This window comes from Hippopotamus amphibius, chromosome 16 (genome assembly GCF_030028045.1).
Source record: "Hippopotamus amphibius kiboko isolate mHipAmp2 chromosome 16, mHipAmp2.hap2, whole genome shotgun sequence".
Taxonomy (NCBI): domain Eukaryota; kingdom Metazoa; phylum Chordata; class Mammalia; order Artiodactyla; family Hippopotamidae; genus Hippopotamus; species Hippopotamus amphibius.
In genome coordinates, this window is record NC_080201.1 from 47,746,840 (window position 1) to 47,771,410 (window position 24,571).

The 24,571-nt window shown below is 37.8% G+C and overlaps 2 protein-coding genes and 1 pseudogene across 2 annotated transcripts in view; 1 reads left to right on the plus strand and 2 right to left on the minus strand.

Moving 5' to 3' along the window:
• The window catches only part of LOC130838801 (zinc finger protein 461-like), a 38,968-nt gene extending 21,876 nt beyond the window's left edge, over nt 1-17,092 (plus strand). The window contains exons 4-6 of the mRNA XM_057712390.1: nt 1,995-2,121; nt 2,895-2,990; nt 15,229-17,092. Of these exons, the coding sequence (XP_057568373.1) occupies nt 1,995-2,121; nt 2,895-2,990; nt 15,229-16,937 (1,932 nt within the window). The 3' untranslated portion in view covers nt 16,938-17,092. The remainder of the gene's footprint in view (nt 1-1,994; nt 2,122-2,894; nt 2,991-15,228) is intronic.
• A 1,772-nt stretch (nt 17,093-18,864) lies between these two features.
• On the minus strand, nt 18,865-19,487 carry LOC130838857 (protein tyrosine phosphatase type IVA 2-like). The gene has a single exon (XM_057712580.1). The coding sequence runs from the start codon at nt 19,433-19,435 to the stop codon at nt 18,932-18,934; it is 504 nt and encodes a 167-aa protein (XP_057568563.1). The 5' UTR covers nt 19,436-19,487; the 3' UTR covers nt 18,865-18,931.
• A 1,848-nt stretch (nt 19,488-21,335) lies between these two features.
• On the minus strand, nt 21,336-21,862 carry LOC130838867 (transmembrane protein 14C-like; annotated as a pseudogene).
• Nucleotides 21,863-24,571: the final 2,709 nt, after the last annotated feature.

Consider the following 24,571-nt stretch of genomic DNA (forward strand, 5'->3'; position numbering starts at 1 on the left):
TAGTTGCTGATCTCTTATGTTCAAATGCATGTTAACAACCCTGCATATTTTACACCCTCCCCTACTTTTCCTGTTTTTGACATTATATTTTACATCTTTCTGTTTTGTATATATTTCCCTTAACTGCTTAATGTGGATATAGATGATTTTACCACTTTTGTCTTTTAATCCTCCTATTAGCTTTATACATGGCGAATTTACTACCTTTACTGTATATTTGCCTTTACCAATGAGATTTTTTCCTTTTGTAATTTTCATGTTTCTAGTTGTGACCTTTTCTTTTTCACTTAAAGAAACATTTCTTGTAAAGCTGCTTTGGTGATGCTGAACTTTTTTAGCTTTTGCTTCTTTGTAAAGCTTTTGATCTCTCCATCAAACTGAATGAAAGAAAGCCTTGCCAGGTAGAGTATTCTTGGTTGTAGGTTTTTTCCTTTCATCACTTTAAGTTTATCGTGCCACTCCCTTCTGGACTGCAGAGTTTCTGCTGAGAAGTCAGCTGATAGCCTTAAGGGATTATTGCTTATCACTCTCTCTTTTTTTTTTTTTTAAAGACAATTTTATTTCTTTATTTATTTTGTCTACGTTGGGTCTTTGAGTGGGAGCTACTCTTTGTTGCAGTACATGGGCTTCTCAGTGCGGTGGCTTCTCTTGTTGTGGAGCATGAGCTCTAGGCTTGCAGGCTTTAGTAGTTGCAGCATGTGGGCTCAGTATTTGTGGCGCACAGGCTTAGTTGCTCCACGGCTGTGGGATCTTCCTAGACCAGGGATCGAACCCGTGTCCCCTGCATTGGCAGGTGGATTCTTAACCACTGCACCACCAAGGAAGTCCCTATCCCTCTGTTTATCTAATCTTCTCCTGAATTCTTTGAACATCTTTACAGTCAGTACCTTGAACTCCCTGTAGGGTAAATTGCCTATCTCCACTTCACTTAGTTCTTCTTCTGGGATTTTATCTTGTTCAATTCATTTGGAAGATATTTCTCTGTCACCTCATTTTGCCCAGTTTGCTGTTTTTATTTCTGTGTTTCTGGAAGGTTGGTTACCTTTCCCAACCTTGGAGAAGTGGCCTTTCGTAGGCAACATCCTCTACGTCCCAGCAGTACTCTCCCTGCTGGTCTCTATATGCTCTGGGGGTGCCCTGTATTTGGGCTGCATGGGTCCTTCTGTTGTGGTGAGCTGACTACTGTGGGCAGTCTGGTAGGCGTGGCTGGCTCCTGGTCCAGTTGTCTGCCAGGCCCTGTCTTATGCACAGGTTGATGGGCACTGGTTGGCAGAGCTGGATCACAAGACTGCTGGCACTGGGGTCCCAGGGGGTGCCAGGGCTAGTGTTGGCCCACTGGTGGGTGGAGTCAGGTTCTGGAGTGGGTGATTGTGGGGCCAGGGGTCCCAGATCTGGTGTCAGCATGCTGGTGGATGGGACCAGTTCCTGACATGGTTGGCTGCGGGGACCAGAGTGTCCCAAAGCTGCTATTGGTCTGCTGGTGAGTGGGGCATATCAAGGGTATGTTGAAAAAGACCAATGGGCTGGGAGATGTGCTCTGTCCATCTTTGGAAAATATAGTCTGCACTGGATATTTATTAAAGAATTTGCATTAATAGTAAAAATGCTTAGTCATAATGAGGAAGAAAAATCTTCAGGTCCTTTTTCTGAAGATGAAGATTTTCACAAGACATTCTGGAAAAATTTAAAAATTTTCAACTGTTTAGCTTAGTTGGGAACCTCTGTTTAGTTTCTTAATTTCTAGATGAGTGATTAACAGATGTTTTACACCCTATGCAAGAGGATGTGTGTGCAGAAATTGAATTGTTTAAGAGTATGTGGGCACTCTGCTTCAGTCTCACTAAATTCATTTTTGATCCCCACAAGCTTCCGGCCTTAGCCTGTATACTCACTGTACCATCCTTTTCCTGCAATGCCTTCTTTTAGCACTGCTTCTTCCTTTTGAAAAATGTTTCTTATACTTTTAAAAATAGTACTGTGATTTGTCATTTTAGGGGTTGGTGTTGTTCAAAGATGTGGCTATAGATGTCTCACAGGAGGAATGGGAATGCCTGAACCCTGCGCAGAGGAATTTGTACAAAGATGTGATGTTGGAGAACTATAGCAACTTGGTTTCACTGGGTAAAGTTATCTGCCTGTAATAATTCAGAATCTGTTTCTTGAAATTTCTGCTTTCTCCACTGTGAATTTTAGGGCTTCCTTTTAAATAACTAGATGAATTTTCTCTTTGTGTAGAAATAAGCACAGCCAAATGGAGTTCCACCTTCATTTTCTCTATCCTCACATCTTTCTCTGGTCCTTTCTCATAACTGACTTTCTTCCTTGAAAATTAAGGAGCAGAATTGAAATTCTGTACCATTAAAGCATAACATGGCTTTGTCTTTTATTTCACTTGCACTGTACTAAACGTGCAGATATACTAGCGTAGATAAAACTAAAACACATGGGTCCTGGGTGTAAAGCTCTTTAGCATTCCCATTTAGTGTAGTAATGGACTGAATCAAGAAATGTCATTTACATTTACAGCTCAAATGAACACTATTCCATTTACTACAACAAATGTAAACAATTTGCATTTGGAAGTTACATTCTAAGAACTTTACATTTAACATGGAAAACTATCTAAGAATAAGTATTTCAGGAAACTCCTTTTTTTCTCAACGGAAGATAAGGAGTGAAAGCTTATATAATTTAAATAGCATTTTGCCGTCTATTTGTTTGCTTTGTTTTTTATGATCCTGAGTTTACCTGTATATGAGAATTTGACTTTTCTTTCTTCTTTAGACCTTATCAAGTACCATCTTGTCCTATAGTTTTTTTTGAAATAAATTCTGAAACACAGTATTTGAATACTTTCATTTCCACCTCATCTCCATTTCTTTTGTTATAACCAGGACTTTCTATTTCTAAGCCGGCTGTGATCTCCTCTTTGGAGCAAGGGAAAGAGCCCTGGATGGTTATGAGGGAAGTGACAGGAGAACATTGCCCAGGTGAGTGAGCTATAATCAAGAAGCAGAAAGCTGTTTTGAGGAGTAGACCAACTGGCCAGAATGTTGGGCCAGTAAGGTTATTTTAAACAGAATAATCAGGGAAAATCTGATTTCAAAACTTATTACAGTGTTACAGTAATCAAACAATGTGGTACTGGCGTAAAGACAGACCTAGATGAGTGGAATATAATAGAGAGTCTAGAAATAAACCCTCAGATACATGACAAAATGATTTTAGACAAGACCAAATGCCAAGACCATTATATGGGAGAAAGGACTGTACTACTCTTAACAAATGGTGTTGGGGAAACTGGATACCCACATACAAAGGAATAAAATACCTTATGGTATATACAGAAATTAACTCAAAATAGATCAAAGAATTAAATCTAAGACCCCAAACTGTAAAACACCTAGAGGAAAATATAGGGGGAAAACTTCATTACATTGGATTTGGCAGTAATTTCTGGGATATAATACCAAAGCACAGGTAACCAAAGCAAAAATAGACAAATGGGAATACATCAAACTTAAAAACTTCTGTTCATCAAAAGATGCAATCAACAGAGTATTTATTAATTTTTTTAAAAATTCATGCAAGTTGCTTTGCTAGGTGACGAGAATACAGTTTTAAATGTTATAGAGGCATTTTCAGTCTAGTATTGGATCAAGAACATATGAAATTATTTTCTAATAGAACATTTAGGAAAAATTAAATTGATTAGAAATCATGAAAATTAAGGAAAATGACTGTATTGAGGAGACAGAGATAGTAGAGGGATGATTGGAAAGGAAGAAGTAGGACCCTAGGAAAGTGTAGGGTCCTGAAGGCCACGAGCAGGTTCATTCCACAAGTTAGAGGTCTTTGATGATGTCTGTAACTCATGGTGCTCCAAAGCTATGAGAAGAGTATTTCTGTTCCTTTAAGCCACCTAGTTTGTGGTACTTTGTTACATGGACTCTGAGAGACTAATACAGGGTGGGGGGAAACGTGAAAAAATGATACATACTCTCCTAAGTGTTTTGCTTTCATTTAAGATGTTATTGTTTTTACTAATTTTTGATACCTGGCCAGGCCTTTCCTTTTGCATGAGTGTGATGATTTCTTTTTTAAGTTTTTTTATCTTGAAATAGTTATAGATTCACAGGCAATTGCAAAGAAACATACAGGAAGGTCCCACAAACCCTTCCTCCAGCCTTCCCCAGTGTTAACATCTTATACAACTATAGTACAATATCTACTGAAAAATAGTCATTAATATAATTCATAGAAGTTACTCACATTTCACTACTTATACACACACTCATTTGTCTGTGTGTTTGTGTGTGTGTATGTATAGCTCTATGTAGTTTTATCATACTTAGCCTTATATCACTACTACAACAATCAAAATAGTTAGTACCATCACCACAAGGCTCCCTCCTGTTATCTCTGTATATAGCTACACCCATCCCTTTCTCCCTTATTCCTAATCCTTGGTAACCACTAATCTACTCTATATCTATATAACTGTGTATTTCATGAAGTTACATAAATGGAATCCTGTAGTACGTATCCTTTTGAGATTGTCTTATTTCTTACATGGTATGTGTATGTATAACACGAATGTTAGGAATATATATAGGTAAACCTATATGTATGTTCCTTACATTCATGTAAAAGTTTGTACTTGAGAATAAGTCTGGGGTAAAGCACAAGTATGTAATTGCTGGATGATAATGGTAAGCTCATTTTTAGTTTTGAAAGGAAATGGCAAACACCAGCAATGTATGAATGATGCATTTCACTGAATCCTAGTCAGCATTTGGTGTTATCAGCTTTTCATTTTAGCCTTTCTGATAGGTGGGTAATGATATTTCATGATAGTTTTTATTTGAATTTCCTTAATAGAAAATCATATGTTTATTTGCCGTCTTTGTATCCTCTTCAGTGAAATGTCTGTTCATGTCTTTGTGCATTTTCTGATTTGATTTTTGGGTTTTTTTGCTGTTGAATTTTCAAAGTTCTTTGTGTATTCTGTTGGGTTGGCCACATAGTTCGTTTGGTTTTTCCCATAAGATGGCTCTAGTAGTGCTTAGTTTTCTTTAACTTCATTCAAAACAGTTTTGTTAGATTGTATTGTGACAGCTGTCCTATCAGAGTACATTTTAAAAAAGTATCAAAATTGGTCAATTTTTGTATAGCCATTTTAATATTGAAGATGGAAGGAAAAAAGCAACATTTCGGCATGTTATGTTTTATTATTTCCAGAAAGGTTAAACACGACCGAAATGCAAAAAAAGATTTGTGCAGTGTATGGAGCAGGTGCTGTGACTGATCGAACATGTCAGAAGTGGCTTGCAAAGTTTTGTGCTGGAGGTTTCTCACTGGATGATGCTCCACAGTCGGGTAGACCAGTTGAAGTTGATAGTGATCAAATCAAGACATTAACTGAGAACAATCAATGTTATACCATGCGGGAGATAGCTGGCATACTCAAAATACCCAAATCAAGCACTGAAAATCATTTACACCAACTTGGTTATATTAATCACTTTGATGTTTGGGTTCCACATAAGTTAAGCGAACAAAACCTTTTTGACTATCTCTGCATGTGATTCTCTACTTAAATATAACAAAAGTGTTCCATTTTTAAAACAAATTATGATGGGCGATGAAGAGTGGATACTGTACAATAATGTGGAACTGAAAAGATCATGGGGCAAGTGAAATGAACCACCACCATCCACACCAAGGCAGTCTTCATCCAAAGAAGATGATGTATTTGTGGTGGGATTGGAAGGGAGTCCTCTATTATGAGCTCCTTCCAGAAGACCAAACGATTAATTCCAACAAGTGCTGCTCCCAATTAAATGAACTGAAAGCATCACTCAACAAAAAGTATCTGGAATTAGTCAACAGAAAACACATAATCTTCCATCAGGATAATGCAAGACCACATGTTTCTTTGATGACCAGGCAAAAACTGTTATAGCTTGGTTGGGAAGTTCTGATTTATCTGCCGTATTCACCAGATATTGGACCTTTGGATTTCCATTTATTTCGGTCTTTACAAAATTCCCTTAATGGAAAAAATTTCAGTTCCCTGGAAGACTATAAAAGACACCTGAAACAGTTCTTTGCTCAAAAAGATAAAAAGTTTTGGGAAAACAGAATTATGAAATTGCCTGAAAAATGGCAGAAGGTAGTGGAACAAAATGGTGAATATGTTGTTCAATAAAGTTCTTGGTGAAAATGAAAAATGTGTCTTTTATTTTTACTTAAAAAAGGAAGGAACTTTTTGGCCAACCCAACAGATAGGCCTTTGTTGGATATGTGATTTAAACAAATATTTTCTCCAAGTCTGTAATTTGTGTTTTCATCCTCTTAACAGGGTCTTTTGCAGAGAAAAGTTTAATTTTGATGAAGTCTAGCTTTTATTCATTTTTTTAATCTTATGAATTGTTAGGGGGGGTTGTGTTGTTTTTTGTTTACTTTTGTGTTTTGTTTTTTGGTGTCAAGTCTAAGAACACCACCTAGTCCTAAGTCATAAAGATTTTCTCCTATGTTTTCTTCTTGAAGTTTTATAATTTTACATTTTCCATTTAAGTCTTTAATCCATTTTGAGTACCTTTTTTGCAGAAGATGTGAGACTTTAGGTCAAGGTTTATCTTATTGCCTGTGGATGTCTAATTGCTCCATCACCATTTATTTAAAAAGTTATTCCTCCATTGAATTGCTTTTTCACCCTTATCAGAAGTCAGTTGAGCACATTTGTGTGGCCCCATTTCTGAGCTCTGTGTTCTGTACCATAGATCTTTATAACTATTCCTCTGCCAGTACCAGCAGTTATATAGTAAGCCTTAATATTGGAAAGAGTGATTCTTCCCATTTTATTATTTTCCAAAAAATTTTTTGGCTATCCTTAGGGCCTTTTTCTTTACATACAAATTTTAGAATAAGTTTGTCTGTATGTACAAAAAAACTTGCTGAGATTTAAAATAGGAATTATGTTAAACCTATAAATGAAACTAGAGAATTAACATCTTTATCTGTTGAGTCTTACAATCCATGAATACAGAATGTTTCTCCAAGTTTTATTCCTTTGATTTCTTTTATCAGCATTTTATAATTTTCATCATAGATAATTTGTACATGTTTTATTAATTTTTTACCTAAGTATTTCTTTTTTTTAATTTTTGAGCATTTGTAAGTGGTACTGCATTTTTATTTTGGTTTCTATTTGGTCATTGTCAATGTACAGAAATTCAATTTTGTATTTTGGTCTTATACTCTATGACCTTACTCAACTAATTAGTACTAGTTTTTCCTTGTAGATGCATTCTTGTAGACAATCATATAATCTGCAAATAGAGGGGTTTTTTCCTTTTCCAGTCTATGCGCTTTCTTTTTCTCGCCTTTTTGGTTGGCTAGAACTATGTTCTCTGTTGAATAAGAGTGGTAATAGTGGACATCCTTGCCATTTTTCCTAATTTTAGAGGGAAAGCATTCAGGGATTCAGTCTTTTGCCATTAAGTATGATGTTAGCAGTAGGTTTTTTGTAGATGGTGTTTATGTGGTAGAGGAAAGTCCCCTCTCTTCCTAATGCCCTGAGGTTAGGTTTGTTTTGTTTTGTTTTGTTTTTAATGAATGGGTGTTAATATGATCATGTGATTTTTCTTCTTTAGTTGTTGGTATGATGGATTACGTTGATTTTTGAATATTGAATCAGCCTTTCATACATGTAATAAATTCCTCTTAGTCCTGATATATTATTCCTGTCATGCACTTTTGGATTTGATTGGTAAAATTTAATTCAGGATTTTTTCATCTAATTTCATGGAAGATTCTGGCCTGTAGTTGTGTGTGTGTGTGCACACGCGCGCGCGCGCTGCCTCTGCCTGGTTTTAGTATAAGAATAACAATGGCCTCATAAAGTAAGTTGGGAAGTGTTCCTTTTTCATCTTTCTCTGGAAGAAATTGATGTGAATGTTTGGTAGAATTCTCCAGTGAAACCATCTAGACCTGGATATTTCTTTTTCAGAATCTTTTAAATTATAAATTCAATTTCTGTAATAGTTATAGGACTATTCAGATTACCTATTTCATCTTGGCTGAGTTTTGGTAGTTTGTAATTTTCAAGGAATTGGTCCATTTCTTCCAAGTTGTCAAAATTATGACTGTAAAGTTATATGTGGTGTTCTTATTATCATTATGATGGATTATCTATATACAATTTATTACATCTATATCTATATATATCCATGTATATAAAGGACATACATGTCCTTTTTTTTTGGTGGGGTCTTGCCGGACGAGGGCTTGAACCCATGTCCCCTGCATTTGCAGGCAGATTCTCATCCTCTGTGCCACCAGGGGAGCCCCCCATACATGTCCTTATAATCCTTCAAAAATTCTTTTTTCTTCGAGACTTTTAATTTTACCCATAGATTATTTAGAAGTGTGTTATTTGGAGGTGTTTGGAGATTTTTCTTGTTGTCTTTCTTTTAAAGTTGATTTTATTATGGTCTCATGTGAAAGTTAAAGGGAGCTGTCTACAAGAGTCTTCCCTCACTTCTGACATCAATTGAAATTTCCCAAGTACACCCTTATGTGTGATAATTCACTAAAAGGACTCATAAAACTTACTGAAAGCTATCATCCTTACAGTTACAGTTTATTACAGCAAAAGGAAACAGATTACAGTTAGCCAAGGGAAGAAGTATATAGGTCAGAGCCTAGGAGAGTGCCAAGTGTGGAGCTCCCCCTTGTCCTCTCCCAATGGAGTCATGGACATTGCTAACTTTTCCCATTAACTATGTGTAACAATTGCATTTGGGCATATTGCCAAATAGAGAAATGCACCTGAGCTTTAGTGTCTAGAATTTTTATTGGGGCTGCTTGTTGGCTACCCATATGGCTGACCTTTAGTTTCTAGCCTCTCAGGAAGTAAAGCTGATACCTTTAGTCTCTAGTCTTTTTGGAGGAAAATTGATGCCACATGGCTCAAACCTTCCATTATAATTTTGTATCTCTTTTCCTCTTACTCTATTTTTCTATAGCATTTTTTTTGTCATCTGACTTATTAATTCATTTACTAATCATTTATTAGATGTTATCCCAGTAGCATGTAATTAAGGGGATGGGTTTTTGTTTGTAATGATATTCCCCTTTTTAATACCTAAGATTGGTTATTTGTACCTTCTCTCTCTTTTATGAAATAAAAATTTATTTTGAATTAATTTTAAGCTTATGGAAGAGGTGCAAAATAACCCCAAAAATCTCCCATTTGCTGTTCACCTAGATTCACCAGTTGGTAATATTTTTGCCATATTTGTCTTATTATTTCATTTAAGTCTCTTTACCCTAAATAGTTATCTTTCCTAAGAGCAAGGATAGTCTCTCTTTCTTTTAAATTAAATTAAATTAATTTTATTTTTTAATATTTGGCTGCGTTGGGTCTTCGTTGCTTCGCGTGGGCTTTCTGTAGTTGTGGAGCACGGGCTCTAGGCACGTGGGCTTCAGTAGTTACAGCACATGAGCTCAGTAGTTGTGGTGCATGGGCTTAGTTGCTCCGCGGCATGTGGGATCTTACTGGCCCAGGGATTGAACCCATGTCCCCTGCATTGGCAGGCAGATTCTTAACCACTGCACCACCAGGGAAGTCCCAAGGATATTCTCTTACATTTCATAAATTCAGGAAATTTTACATTGACCTAAACTATTGTCTCATTTATTGTCTGTATTCATCTTTCACTAATTATCCCTATGTTGTCCTTTTCACCTGACTCGGGGTCTCACATTACATTTCTCTTTACTTTAATCTGAAAAGTTCCTCAACCTTTCTTTGGATTTTATGGCTGGTATATTTGAAGAATGCTGGCCAGTTATATAGAATGTCCTTCAATTCGAGTATGTTTGTTGGTTCTTCCAGATTAAATTCAGAATATACATTTTTGGCAGAATTATTGCATTGGTGACATCTTTCTCAGTGTATTATTTAAGGAGGCACATAATGTCAGTCTGTCCCATTATTAGTGTTGTTACCTTTGATCACTTGATTTGGGTGGTGTTTGCTTGGTTATGCCAATGTATTTTTTTTCTTTGTAATTAGCATTTAATCCATAGGGTAATCTATTTTTCTTGACCAGTCTTGCCAGAAATCCTATTATATATTTGTTTCTGTTTTATTTATTCTGCCTATCTTTTTTTTCCTTTATTCTACTTTTTTGAGGCCTCAGTTTGCTATTCTTCTTCTATCTTCTTGAAATAGATGTTTAGATGATTCATTTTAAGAATTTCTTTCTTCTATTTTCATTTAAGGCCATAAATTTTCCTCTAAATGTGGCTTTAGTTGCATCCTACAAGTTTTGATAAGAGGGGTAGATAGAGCCCAGGGAATATAGGACCTTATAGAGCATTATAAGAATCTCTTTTTCCTAAATGTGATGGGAAACTATTAGAGGGATTTGAGAGCAAAAGTTATGTGTTGTCCCTAAGATGTGATGTGTTTAGTGAAACAAGAAAGACAGCAGGTGACCAATTTGAGAGTTACTGCAGTAGTACAACAATGGTAGCTTAGACTATGATAGAAATGTTGGTGATAAATGATTGTGTCATTATATATATATTAAAAGGGACTTCCCTGGTGGTCCAGTGGTTAAGAGTCCGCCTTCCATTACAGGGGATGTGGGTTTGATCCCTGGTTGGGGAACTAAGATCCCACATGTCATGGGGCAACTAAGCCCACACTCTGCAACTAGAGAGAAGCCCACACAATGCAACTACTGAGCCCACATCCTCTGGAGACCATGCACCACAACTAGAGAAGAAGCCCACACACTGCAACAAAGAGCCTGCACACTACAATGAAGACCCAGCACAGCCAAAATTAAAAAAAAAAAAAAAAAAGAACAAGTTGACCATGCTTACCAATATGTTGAGTAAGAAGAAAAAAACTAGGCTTTTGGTTTAACCTATTGGTAAAAGATGGTTGCATTTACTGAGATGGGTTAAGCTGGAGATGAATGAGTCTAAAAAAGGGATTTGAAAGTTCTCTTTGGACATATTATGGTTGAGATATTTATTACATATTTACATGAAAATTTCAACTAGGCAATTAGATGGTAAATTTGGAGCTCAGGGGTAAGATAAAAGCTAGAAGTATATACATCAAAGGACACAATAAAGTGAAAAGGCAACCTATGAAATAGAAGAAAATATTTGTAAGTCACGTAACTGTTAAGGGGTTACTATCCAGAATATATAAAGAACTGCTACAATTCAAAAGCCAAAAAACCAAACAACTCAATTTTAAAAATGAGAAAAGGATTTGAATAGATATTTCTTCAGAAAAGGTATACAAATGGCCAGCAAACACATGAAAATATGCTTAACATTGCTAGCCACTGGAGAAATGCAAATCTAAACCACAGTGAAATATCACCTCATACCCATTGGATGGCTACAGTCAAAAAACAAGTATAACAAGTAATGATGAGGCTGTAGAGAAACTGAAACCCTTGTGTTGGGGGGAGTGTAAAATGGTGCAGACACAGTGGGAAAAGCATATGGTGGTTCCTCAAAAAATTAAAAATAGAATTACCACACGATCCAGCAATTTCACTTCAGGGTATAGCCAAAAGTATTGAAAGCACCAACTTAGACACTTATGCACCAATGTTCTTAGCAGCATTACATACAGTAGCCAAAAGGGGGAAGCAGTGTAGGTTTCATCAACAAACAAATGGACAAACAAAATGTGGTGGTGGGGTGTGTGTGGGGGTGTGTGTCTGTGTAATCCTGACAAATGCTACAACATGAATGAACCTTGAAGACATTATGCTAAATGACATAAATGTCACATATAGAAGAACAACAATAAATACTGTCTGATTCCAGTGATATGAGGTATCTAGAGTAATCAAATCCATAGAAACACAAAGTAGAATGGTGGTTGCCAGGAGGGAAGAATAGGGAGTTATTAATGGGTACAGAGTTTCAGTTCTGCAAGGTGAAAAAGTTCTGGAGATTGGTTGCACCACAGTGTGCACATACTTAACACTACTGTACTATACCCTTAAAAGTGGGTAAGATGGTAAATTTTATGTTATGTGTATTTTATCACAATTAAGAAAAATTTTAGAGGTATACATTTAAGATTTAGTAGTATATGATTGGTATTTAAGCCAGACTGCTATTAAGGGAAAGAGTGTAGATTGAGGGCAGGCCAGAGCCTGAGTTCTGGGACGTTCCAGCATTTAGAGGTCAGGAAGTGGAGGAGAATGCATTAAGGGGGACCGAATACAAGTAGAGAGGTAGGAAGATAACCAGGAGAATATGGTATACAGGAAGCAAAGGGATTGATCAGTTGTGTCAAATGCTACTAATGAGTCAAATAGAGTGGTGACTGGCATTTGAACACTGATTTTGTTAGTTACTTTAGCTAGAAATGTTTCAACAGAGTTTTGGGAGTTGAAATATTTATTGGAGTAGATTACAGGAAAATGACTAACATAGAGTCAAGGAAATAAATAAATGGTACTGATACCTATTGAAAAATAGGAGTCTTGATCTCTACCTCACACTAGGTGGATTATAGATCTAAATATGAAAGATAAAATAGTAAAAGCTTCTAGAAGGTAATGTGAGTATATTTTATGGCCTTGGGCTTAGACTATCTTAAAATTAAGAATTTCTGTTTATCAAAACATAGTGTTAAAAGATCAAAAGGGCCAGCCCGAGAGTGGGAGAAGATACTTACATTATGTAGTTGGTTATATCCAGAATATATGAAGAACTCCTACAAATCAAAAAGAAAAATACAACCCAGAAACTACCCAAATGTCCCTCAACTGAAGAATGGATGAACAAAATATGGTACATTTGTACAATGAAATATAACTCAGCCATAAAAAGAAATGAAGTACTGATATATGCTACACCATCGTTGAACCTTGAAAACATTATGCTGAGTGAGAACAGACACAAAAGTTCACATATTGTGTGATTACATGTTTATGGAATTTCTTGACAAATTCAAAGACATAAAGCAGATTGGTGGTTGCCAGGGGCCAGGGCAAGGGGGTGGGTTGGGAAGAGGAGAATAGAGCATGATCATAGGTGTGAGGTTTCTTTTTGGCATGATGAAAATATTTTGGAGTTAGAGATCTGATGGTTGCAAAACATTGGGAATGTACTATAAGTTACTGAATTGTACATTTCAAAATGGTTAAAATGGTGGATTTTATATGTATGTATTGCCCCCCAAATTAATAAAGATGGACAAAATACCTGCATAGGCAGTTTATTAAAGAATATATCCAGTTGGCCAATAAACATATGGCAAAGTGTTCAGCCTCATTTGTCATCAGGGAAATTACAAATTAAACCACAATGCAGTATCACAACACATCTGCCAGGATGCTTAAATATAAGAAAATTGATAATAACAAGTGTTGGCAAGGATATGAGGAACAGGAATTCTTTTAGAGTTTGATGGAATCGTAAATTAGAAGACAATTGCAGTAGTGTCAACTAAAGCTGAACAAATGCATATTCTCTAATGCAGTAATTTCACACCTAGCCAAAAGGAGTCCTATTTCCACCAAAAGAAATGTGCATGGATGTTGATAGCAGTACTAACCATAACAGCTGACAACTGGAAACAACCCAGATAATCATCATTAGGAAAATGAAAAAATAAATTGTGTTAGTATAGAATGCTTTATGTAGCTGTTGGTCTCAAACTTTCTCTTCTGAAACAACCTTTGAAATCTCTCAGATGGGAAAGAATTTGGAATGTCCTAGTTGTTAAAAGAGATTAGTGGTGTTATAGCACAATGAATAAAAGAGAAATAGACTCCCAATGAGATCTTATAGGCAATCAGAGGCCTTATGTTAGGCTCATGGTAAAGAGTTGGATTTTTAAAATTTCAGTTCGATGGAAGGCTGTATTAGTTTGGATATAGGTTTGGCTGTATGTGACAGAGACCCCAAAATAATTTTAGTTTAAACTACATAGCGGGTTAATTTTCTCTTGCATTACAGTCCAGTCTGCAGCTCTGTTCTGCAAAACCATCATGTGACAGACATGACATAAATGCTCATCAACAGATGAATGAATAAAGAAGATGTGGCATATATATACAATGGAATATTACTCAGCCATAAAAAGGAATGAAATGGAGCTATATGTAATGAGGTGGATAGACCTAGAGTCTGTCATACAGAGTGAAGGAAGCCAGAAAGAGAAAAATAAATACTGTATGCTAACTCATATATATGGAGTTAAAAAAAAATGGTACTGATGAATCCAGTGACAGGGCAAGAATAAGGATGCAGAGAATGGACTGGAGGACACAGGGTTGGGGGGGCGAGGGGCGAAGGGGAAGCTGGGACGAAGTGAGAGAGTAGCATAGACATATATAAACTACCAACTGTAAAATAGATAGCTAGTGGGAAGTTGCTGTATAACAAAGGCTGATCAATTCAATGATGGGTGATGCCTTAGAGGGCTAGGACAGGTAGAGCAGGAGGGAGTCACGGGAGGGAGGGGATGTGGGGATATATGTATAAATATAGCTGATTCACTTTGGTGTACCTCAAGAGCTGGTACAAGAGAGTAAAGCAATTATATTCCAATAAAGAGCTTAAAAAAATGCACATTGTAGCTGGCTTTGCTGAGGAAGCAGCAGAATAACAGATATAGGGTGTGGGCCAGCTGACTCTTCAGAAAGTTCTCAGAAGCTACTGCATAGTACTTCTGCATTTCTTTAGGCAGAATCCAGTTACATGGCATATTCTGCTGCAAATGATCCTGGAAAGTGCAGTGTTTATATTGGGCAGCCTGTTCTCAACTAAAAACCATGAGTTCAATCAATGTACAAAAGGGGGAAATGGGGATAATAGATATTTGGGGACAACTAGCAGATATCACATAGTCCTTTGGCCTGGTAGAGAGTGTTAAAACATACAGACTCTTGTAGACTCTGATACAGATCTAGAATTTTTGCAAACATCCATCATTTCAACCAATTCCCAAGGTAATTCTGAAGTGGATCAAAATTTCAGAGACTTTGACTTGACTTGTTAATTAACTCCCTCATTTTTCTCTCATGAGCTTTCATTTCTTTGCGTTCTCCTTACCATTTTTTCATTCAGTTACATGATTTTCAATTCTCTCTCATTTCTACCAGAGATATTTTATTTCTCTTGTAACACAAAACTAGCAATTAAAATGTGTTTCCTATCTTTCAGATTTGGTGTCCAAACGTGAGTCCAAGAAGTTATCTCCAAAAAGAAACATTTATGAGACAGAACCATCCCAGTGGGCTATCATGGAACCATTTAAGAGCTATAGTCCTGAGAAATCCATTTTCAGAGATATTTGGGCATGCAAAAGTCAGTTTGAGAGACCACAGAGAAAACAGGAGGGCTGTTGCAGGCAACTTATTATCAACCATGAATACATGCCCATTTTTAGCCAACATATTTTTTTCACTCAGGAATTTTATAATAGGCAGAAAATCTTTGAATGTAAAGACTGCAGAAAAAATTTCAGTTACCATTTATTCTTTAGTCATCACAAAACTCATTCTACAGAAAAGCTTTCTGAAAATAAGGAATGTGCAGAAATTGTTGATACATCATACCTTACTAAACAACAGGGAATTCAAAATAATAACAAGTGCAATGAATGTAAGGAATGTTGGAAGGCCTTTATTCATTGCTCACAGCTTAAACAACATTTGAGAATTCATATTGGTGAAAAATGCTATGAATGTAAAGAATGTGTCAAGACCTTTAATTATGGCTCAGAATTTATTCTACATCAGAGAATTCACACTGGTGAGAAACCCAATGAATGTAAGGAATGTGGGAAGGCCTTTTTGCAGGTATCACAACTTACTCAACATCAGAGATTTCATACTGGTGAAAAACCCTCTGAATGTAAGCAATGTGGGAAGACTTTTATTTGTGGCTTTCAACTGACTGAACATGTGCAACTCCATACTGGTGAGAAACCCTTTCAATGTAAAGAATGTGGAAAGACTTTCAGGCATCGATCACTCCTTACCATACATCAGAGGCTTCACACTCATGAGAAACCCTATGAGTGTAAAGAATGTGGGAAGGCCTTTAATTATGGCTCAGAACTTATTCTACATCAGAGAATTCACACTGGTGAGAAACCTTATGAATGTAAGGAATGTGGGAAGGCATTTAGGCAGCGATCACAGCTTACCCAACATCAGAGACTTCACACGGGGGAAAAACCATATGAATGTAAGCAGTGTGGGAAGGCTTTTATTCGTGGCTTTCAACTTACTGAGCATCTGCGACTCCATACTGGTGAGAAACCCTATGAATGTAAAGAATGTGGAAAGACTTTCAGGCATCGATCACACCTTACAATACACCAGAGAATTCATACTGGTGAGAAACCCTATGAATGTAGAGAATGTGGAAAGGCCTTTAGCTATCACTCAAGCTTCTCTCACCATCAGAAAATTCATTCTGGCAAAAAACCTTATGAATGTAGTGAATGTGGGAAAGCCTTTTGTGATGGCTTACAACTTACTCTACATCGGAGGATTCATACTGGTGAGAAACCCTATGAGTGTAAAGAATGTGGGAAGACTTTTAGACAGTGCTCACACCTGAAAAGACATCAGAGAATTCACACTGGTGAGAAACCTCATGAATGTATGATATGTGGTAAGGCCTTTAGACTTCATTCACACCTTATTCAACATCAGAGAATTCATACTGGTGAGAAGCCCTTTGAATGTAAGGAATGTGGAAAGGCCTTTAGCTATCATTCAAGCTTCTCACACCATCAAAGAATTCATTCTGGGAAGAAACCGTATGAATGTGGGAAGGCTGTTAATCATGGCTTACAATTTAACCTACATCAGACACTTCATACTGTTGAGACATTAAGTTTTCCTCTCCCCCCATCCTAGTCTAGCATCATGATATTATTTTTGGAGATAGACATTTTTTAAGGAAAATTTTGGTAAAATACTGAGTTTCATTAGTATTGATGTATTGTAGTAATCTTTGAACTCTTTTTTTTTTTTTTTACCCAACTGGGAAAATGGAAAAGTTATTAAAAGGAAAAAACACTCTGGTATCAGTGCTGTTTCTGAGTTATTGTAGTGATCAGTATTGGAAATAAATTTTATAAAACTGTTTTCACTGAAACCAGTGAAGTGGGGCAGAAACAAAATGAAAACAATTTCTTCCCCTCCCACAAATCCCTGCAATAACCAGTATGTGTGTGTTGCTTCTTTCTTCATGCTCAAACATATCTGCACATATGAAGGGTTTATTGCATGTGTGTGAAAGATTTTACCACCTATAGTGACATATTTCATGACATTTTGCCCTTTTCACTTAAATAATCATGGACATTTTCCCCAGGCCAATACTATACATCTGATTCATTCTTTTTAAAGTTTCAGAATATTTCTAGTATGGGATGTATGCCAGTATTTTGAGTCATTCCCTACTGTTAGACATTCAAATGGTTTCTATTTTTGCACCAGAAATGATCGTGCAATAAACATTCTTACATTGTCATTCTTATATTTCTGTTGGTAGATTCCCAACCATGAGAGTGTATGTTTTGATGTTACATTAATTTTCTAGTTAAAAAAATTAGGAAAAAAAGATATTGTAAAATTCAAAAATTACCCAAAATAACATGAAAATTAAATCTTCCCTAATATGTAGTGCTGTAGCTATTTGCTTTCCCTACACAGGAATAACTATAGCTGTCACTTTTTATATTTACCAGGAATTAAATTTTAAAAAATCCTTTGGGGCTTCCTAGGTGGCACAGTGGTTGAGAATCCGCCTGCCAACGCAGGGGACACGGGTTCAATCCCTGCTCCAGGAAGATCCCACATGTCGCGGAGCAACTAAGCCTGTGCAACACAACTATTGAGCCTGCGCTTTAGAGCCCGTGAGCCACAACTGTTGAGCCCATGTGCTGCAACTACTGAAGCCCACGTGCCTAGAGCCCGTGCTCCGCAACAAGAGAGGCCACGGCAATGAGGAGCCTGTGCACCACAACGAAGAGTAGCCCCCACTCACTGCAACTAAAAAGAAAGCCCGCGTTCAGCAAAAAAGACCCAACACAGCCAATAAAATAAATAAATAAATAAATAAATAAATAAATAAATAAATAAATAAATAGAATACATTCTTAAAGAGAAAAAAAAATCCTTTGGACAAAAGTGGATTAATCATAATCCATGATTCATGTTCTTATCAGTCCACATTTAGCCTACTTTAATTTTAATATTTTAGAGGGATTTGTAAACATTGTACCAACTGTTTACTGCCTTTCTGCTCCAAATTCTTCATTGCCTGTTCTACAATATTGAAACTCTTCTCTTTTGTTTATAACATTATTTGAGTCCTCTTTGTATTTTTACTTGGTTAGGCTAGCTAAAAATTTTTCAACTTTTATCTTTTCAAAGAACCAATTCCATTTTATTGACCTTTTCTATTGTCTTTCTAGACTTTATTTCATTTATATCTGCTTTAATGTTTTTTTTTCCATCTGTGGATTTTGGCCTCTAATTATTCTTTTTCTAGTGTCTTAATAGGTAGTTTACTTACGATCTTTCCTTTTTTAAAAACTGTAGGCTTTTATCTCTATAAACTTCCCTCTTAAAACTGCATTTGCTTTATCCCAGCTGCTTTTGTATGTTTTGCTTCTGTTTTCATTTTTTCTGAAGATACTTTTTTTTTCTTCTCTTAAACATTTTATTCATGTTATAGAGGGATTTCTTTTTTGTTTGCTTTTTTCCAATCATTAGGAGAGTGGTTGAGTACTGAATCCATCACTACTTTTGATGATACAGTTAAGATTCCAGATTCACATTTCCAGGTACCAAGAGTTCCCTTTAAATGCCACGATCAAGTCAGCCTTCGTATGCATTTCTTTCTACTGAACACACCAATGCGCATTGATATCTCTGAAGCGTACTCGCATTTTAGGTCGGTATTTCTCCAGGTAAAGCAGCTGTTTGGAATTGAATGCTCCCTTTCTTTTTTGTCTTATAAACTGAACTGCATCTTCGTACTTCATTCCACATTCAATCAAAGCAAGTGCAACCAGCACAGGTGCCCTTCCCAATGCTGCACCACAATGCACTGCAACACAGCAACCTGGCTCCTCACGAAATCTGGCTTTTAGTAGGTTTAGCCAATCGTCTACTATCTGATTAGGGGGTGGCGCTCCATCATCAAAAGACCAATCTAGAACGTGGATTCCTCCTTTTTCAACTGGTGCTTTATCATACGTAGCATCACAAACTCGAACCAAAGTTGTCACTCCATACGTCTTAAGTTCCTCTGTGAACTTGCTGAGGGTAGCATTGGTAGGGTTGTGGGTTATCAGAAAATGCATGTTCGCATAGGAGATCTCCACAGGAGCTGGACGGTTCATTACGGCAAATAAAAAGTGAGCGTGCGTGTGTGAGTATGATGGGGAAAATGAAAACAAAAATCAATAAATCTTGAAATGTTTCACAGCAGAAAACATTAAAAAGACCACTAAAATGCCTATTATCGATCACTGTTTTCTCTATTCAACTTGTTTATTCTTTAAGAAGCTTCTCTCTTCAAGAGAAGCAGAAGTATTTAGAATCCACTTGAATCCACATTCAACTTCAGCCTCAATGTCTGCTGACTCAAAAAAAATCCAACTACATACGAAACTTTAGCAACCTTTACTGCATTTAGGCACTAGTGAAACAAGTTAAAAGTGTAGGTCGCTTTTCACTTTTGTTTACTTGATGCTTAATTTTACTGGAGTCATTCAAAGAAATACGCTTGCAATTAAAAAAAAAAAAAAAAAAAGGCCAACTATTTCTGAGGCCAGTGTCGGTGTCCAGAATCTTCAAGGCAATGTTAGTTATGGCACATAGAACCTCCAAGCCCACTTGTCAGCGGAAACGCTGTGCTGAGCCTGGCAGAAGTCTGCCCTTAAGCTCAGAATCGCCATAAATGTGCAACTTATATGCCAACGAAAAACGCTGGCGAGCTGGGTGGGGACTGGGCATTGAAGTCCGGCGGCGGCGGGAGCGAGGAGGCGCCTCTCTCCTCAGTCACTCGGCGGCGGCGGCGGCGACTTCCCCCCCCCCGCCCCCCCCCCAGCCTCGGCGTGCAACACCCGGCGCGGCGGCGGCGGCGGCGGCGGGTGTCTACGAGTCCTTGTTGCTGCTGCTGCTGCTGCGGCCGCCGCTGCGTCTCCGGCTGCCGCCGCTGTCCCCCCTGATGCTGCTGCCCTGTGGCGTCGCCTCGCGCCGTGCCCGGCCGCCGCTGCCACTCCAGCTGCTACCGGATGGACAAAGGTTACAGCCCGGCCGACCGCACCGCCGCCACCCTGAAGATACTTTTTGATTTCCCCTTTTGATTTCTTTTTTGATTCATTGGTTGTTAAGGAGTGTGTTTAATTTTCACATATTTCTAAATTTTCCAATTTTCCTCCTGTTAATGATTTTTAGTTTCATAATGTTGTGGTCAAAAGGATACTCAATATGATTTCAGTCTTCTTAAATGTGTTAAAATTTGTTTTGTGCTGTAACACATGATCTATCCTGGAGAATGTTCCATATGTGCTTGAGAAAAAATAGGTATTCTGCTGCTGTTGGATGGAAGGTTCTATGTATGTCTATTATGTTCATTTGTCCTGTAGTGTTGTTTAAGTCCACTCATTGAAGTTCCCTACTATTATTGTATTGCTTTTATTTCTCTGTTCAGTTCTGTTAATATTTGCCTTATATATTTAAGTGCCCAGATGTTATGTGCATATATATTTACAATTGTTATATCTTTTTTTGTGAATTGAGCACTTTTTATAATAGTGATCTTTTTTTGTCTCTTGTGACAAATTTCAACTGAAAGCCTATTTTGTCTCACATAAGTATATAGCTATCCCAGCTCTCTTTTGGTTACCATTTGAATGGGATATCTTTCTCCATCCTTTCACTTTCAGCCTATGGATATCCTTAAAGTGAGTCTCTTGTTGGTAGCAAAAAGTTGGATCTGTTTTTCAGTCCCTTCAACTACTCTATTTTTTTTATTATTTACAATAAACTTTATTTTACTTGATTTAATATAATTTAAAAGTAGGTCTGTGCTCCAAGATAAACAAAAGAACAGACAGTTAAGAGATCTTTTTCACACTGTTCCTTTTAGTAGGGCATGGGGTTTCAGGGGCCCCAATGTTGACACCTTACATTTTATTCCTGGAGATTTTACCTATAGATTCAGAAGGAACAGATAACACCAACATACAGGAATCAAACTGCAGGAAGAAGCTCTCGTGTTACACTCTACCCACCTCTTTAGGATTGTAACGATAATGACTGATTTTTTTTCTCTGCAAAGTTCAGTGTTGGTTTTTTTGTTTTTGTTTTAAGTAAAATGTCAGAATATGTGAAAATGCTGTACTTATTTATCTTAATATGCTAAAAATAGTGGAAATTTAAAAATTCTTAATGAGTCCAAGCTAGGCCATGACTACTACTGATGGGGTTTACCCAACACACTAATTCCAAGTTTGGTGACCATCAGCAAACTGGCACCTGCAATTAAGTCTGCAGGCATAAATTTTCCAGAGTGGTAGAATCTCATTCCCATAATGCCAGCCAGAGTCCCAGATGTAACTAAGAAAACCCAAATGTTCCTTGAATCCTGAGAACAGCTGATAAGCACCCAGGCCTGCTAATCCACCAAAGAGGAGCCCGGCAGCCAAGGACTGGACACTGCCTGCTTTTACATAGCCAATGATCCCACCAGAAGCAACCAGTGCTGCATAGCCAAAGCCAATCCAATGTAAAGGCACTAGAGGGCCGGAGTCCTTCTGCATGTTCTCTTTCACTCAGTCCAAACAGAAGATTACACCAGGGCTGCACCTCTTTCCTGAAGGTCTGCACCTGGCAAGGGTGCACACGCCTTGGGGCGAGGAGTCACAACTACTCTACTATTGATTTAGCTGCTCAACTATCTTTGGATTAAATTATTTATTCCATTTACATTTAAAGTAATTATTGATAGGTAAGGTCTTTTTATTGACATTTTGTTCATTGTTTTCTGATGTGTGTGTGTGTGTCACTTTTGTTCCTTTCTTTGCTGTCTACAATTTGGTGCTATTTTTATAGTGAAATGCATTGATCCCTTTCTCTATCTTTTGTGTATCTGCTGCACATTTTTTCTTTTGTGGTTACCATGAGGCTTACATAAAGCACCTTATAATTATAACTTTATTTCAAGCTAAGAACTTAATTGACCACATAAAAAATCTCTATGATTTAACTTCTCCTCCTCCACCTTTAACGTTAATTGATATCCCAATTTACATGTATTTTTATATCAATAATAAATTATTGTAGTTGTAGTTATTTTTAATACTTTGTCCTTTAATCTTTATACTCAAGTTTTGTTATTAACATGCCACTGTACTGTAGTCGAGTATTCTGACTTTACTTTTACCAATGAGTTTTATACTTTCATATGTTTCCATGTTGTTACTTAGCATCTTTTCATTTCAGCTTGAAGAACTCCTTTAACATTTCTTGTAAGGTGGTCCAGTGGTAAACTCCTTCAAGCTTTTGTTCGTATGGGAATGTTTTTTTCTCTTAATTTTTGAATGACAGCTTTGCCAGGTGTAGTTTTCTTGGTTGGCAGTCTTTTTTCTTTCAGCACTTTTCATATATAATGCTACTCTCTCCTGGCTTGCAAGGTTTCTGCTGAGAAATCTGTCAATATTCTTATGGGATTGCCCTTGGATGTAACAAATTGCCTTGCTGTTGCTGCTTTCAAAGTTCTTTCTTTGTCTTCCGCTCTTAAGAATTTGATTATAATTGTTTGGAGTTATTTAGGCTGCATAGATATGGATGTTCATTTCCCTCTACAGATTAGGGACATTTTCTATTGTTATATTTTAGATAACCTTTCTTCCCCCTTTTCTTTCTCTGCCTCTTCTGGGATTCCCATAATGCATATATTTATACCTTTGCTGGTACCCCATTATTCCTGTAGACTTTCTTCACTCTTTTGCATTTGGTCCTCTGACTGGGTGATTTCAAATGAACAGCAAATCTTAGAACTCAGTGATTCTTTCTTCTGCTTGATCAAGTCTCCTATTGAAGTTCTGGCATTTTAAAATGTTGGGACTTCCTAGGTGGCTCAGTGGTTGAGAATCTGCCTGCCAGTGCAGGGGACATGGGTTCAATCCCTGCTCCAGGAAGATCCTGGAGATGCCCCTAAGCCCATGCACCACAACTATTGAGCCTGTGCTCTAGAGCCCGTGAGCCACAACTGTTGAGCTCATGTGCTGCAACTACTTAAGCCCACATGCCTAGAGCCCTTGCTCCACAACAACACAAGCCACCACAGTGAGGAGCCCATGCACCGCAATGAAGAGTAGCCCCTGCTCACTGCAACTATGAAGACCCAATGCAGCCAATAAATAAATAAATAAATAAGTAGATTTTTTTAAAAAGTCATGTTTTTCAACTACAGAATTTCTATTTGGTTCTTTTTTTATGGTTTCCAGCTCTTTGTCGTGTCTCATTTTGCTCATGGATTGTTTTCTTATAGTTCATTCAAATTCTTTAAAATGATTATTTTGAATTCTTTGTCAGGCAGTTTACAGATCTCTTTCTTTTGGGTTGGTTAGTCATGCTTTATTTTGTTCCTATGGTGGTGTCATGTTTCCCTGATTATTTGTGATCCTGTGGACTTGTGTTGGTGTCTGCACATTTGAAGAAGATGCACCTCTTCCAGTCTTTACAGACTGGCTTGAGTAGTGAAAGCCCTTCACAAACTAGCTGCCTGGAGATTCTGGGTGGATCAGTTGGTGAGGTCTATGGGTAGGCTTGCTCCTGGAGCCTTCAGGCAGGGTGATCTGGTACTTGGTTCAGCAGGTGGGTGGGCCTGGTACCTGAGACTGCAGGGACAGGCCTGAAACTTGGATCCATGGTGGCTGATCTGGTGCCAGGGTCCACTGGACTGGGTTTGTTAATTGGGTCTGTGCAGCAGGCCTGTAGCCTGGGTCCATAGGGGCTGGCCTGGTGCTGGGGTTCACTGGACTTGGCCTAGTGACTGGATCTGTGGAGATAGGCCTGAAGCCTGGGTCCACAGGAGCTGACCTGTTCTTGTGACAGGCCTTGAACCAGAGTCTGTGGGGGCTGGCCTTAGAGTTGGCCTGTTGTCTGGATCCATAGGGATGGGCCTGGTCTGAGACCATAGGGGCAGACCTGGAGCTTGGGTGCCAGTCTGGTACCTGCATCTGCAGGGCCTGCATGGTGCTGGGTTGGACAGTCTGGAGCCTGGTATCTGGGTCCACAGGGGCAGGCCTGGATTCTGAGTCATATTTGTTTACCTGGCTCCTGGATCTATGGGGGCTTTCCTGTAGCCTGGATTCACTGGAGGAGGCTGGTGCTGGGGTCTGTTGCAAAGTTGGGTGCTCACTTAACTCTTCTTCCCCTCTTGCAGAGGGTGTATCTCTCAATTCACTTCACAGCTTTGGAGAAAGGTAATGCAGATAGTGTGAAATTGTCCTTTTTATCCTCTT

Bases quoted from the DNA above. Each gene is read 5' to 3' on its own strand.
- LOC130838857 (XM_057712580.1), bottom strand. From the start codon at position 19,435: ATGAACCGTCCAGCTCCTGTGGAGATCTCCTATGCGAACATGCATTTT.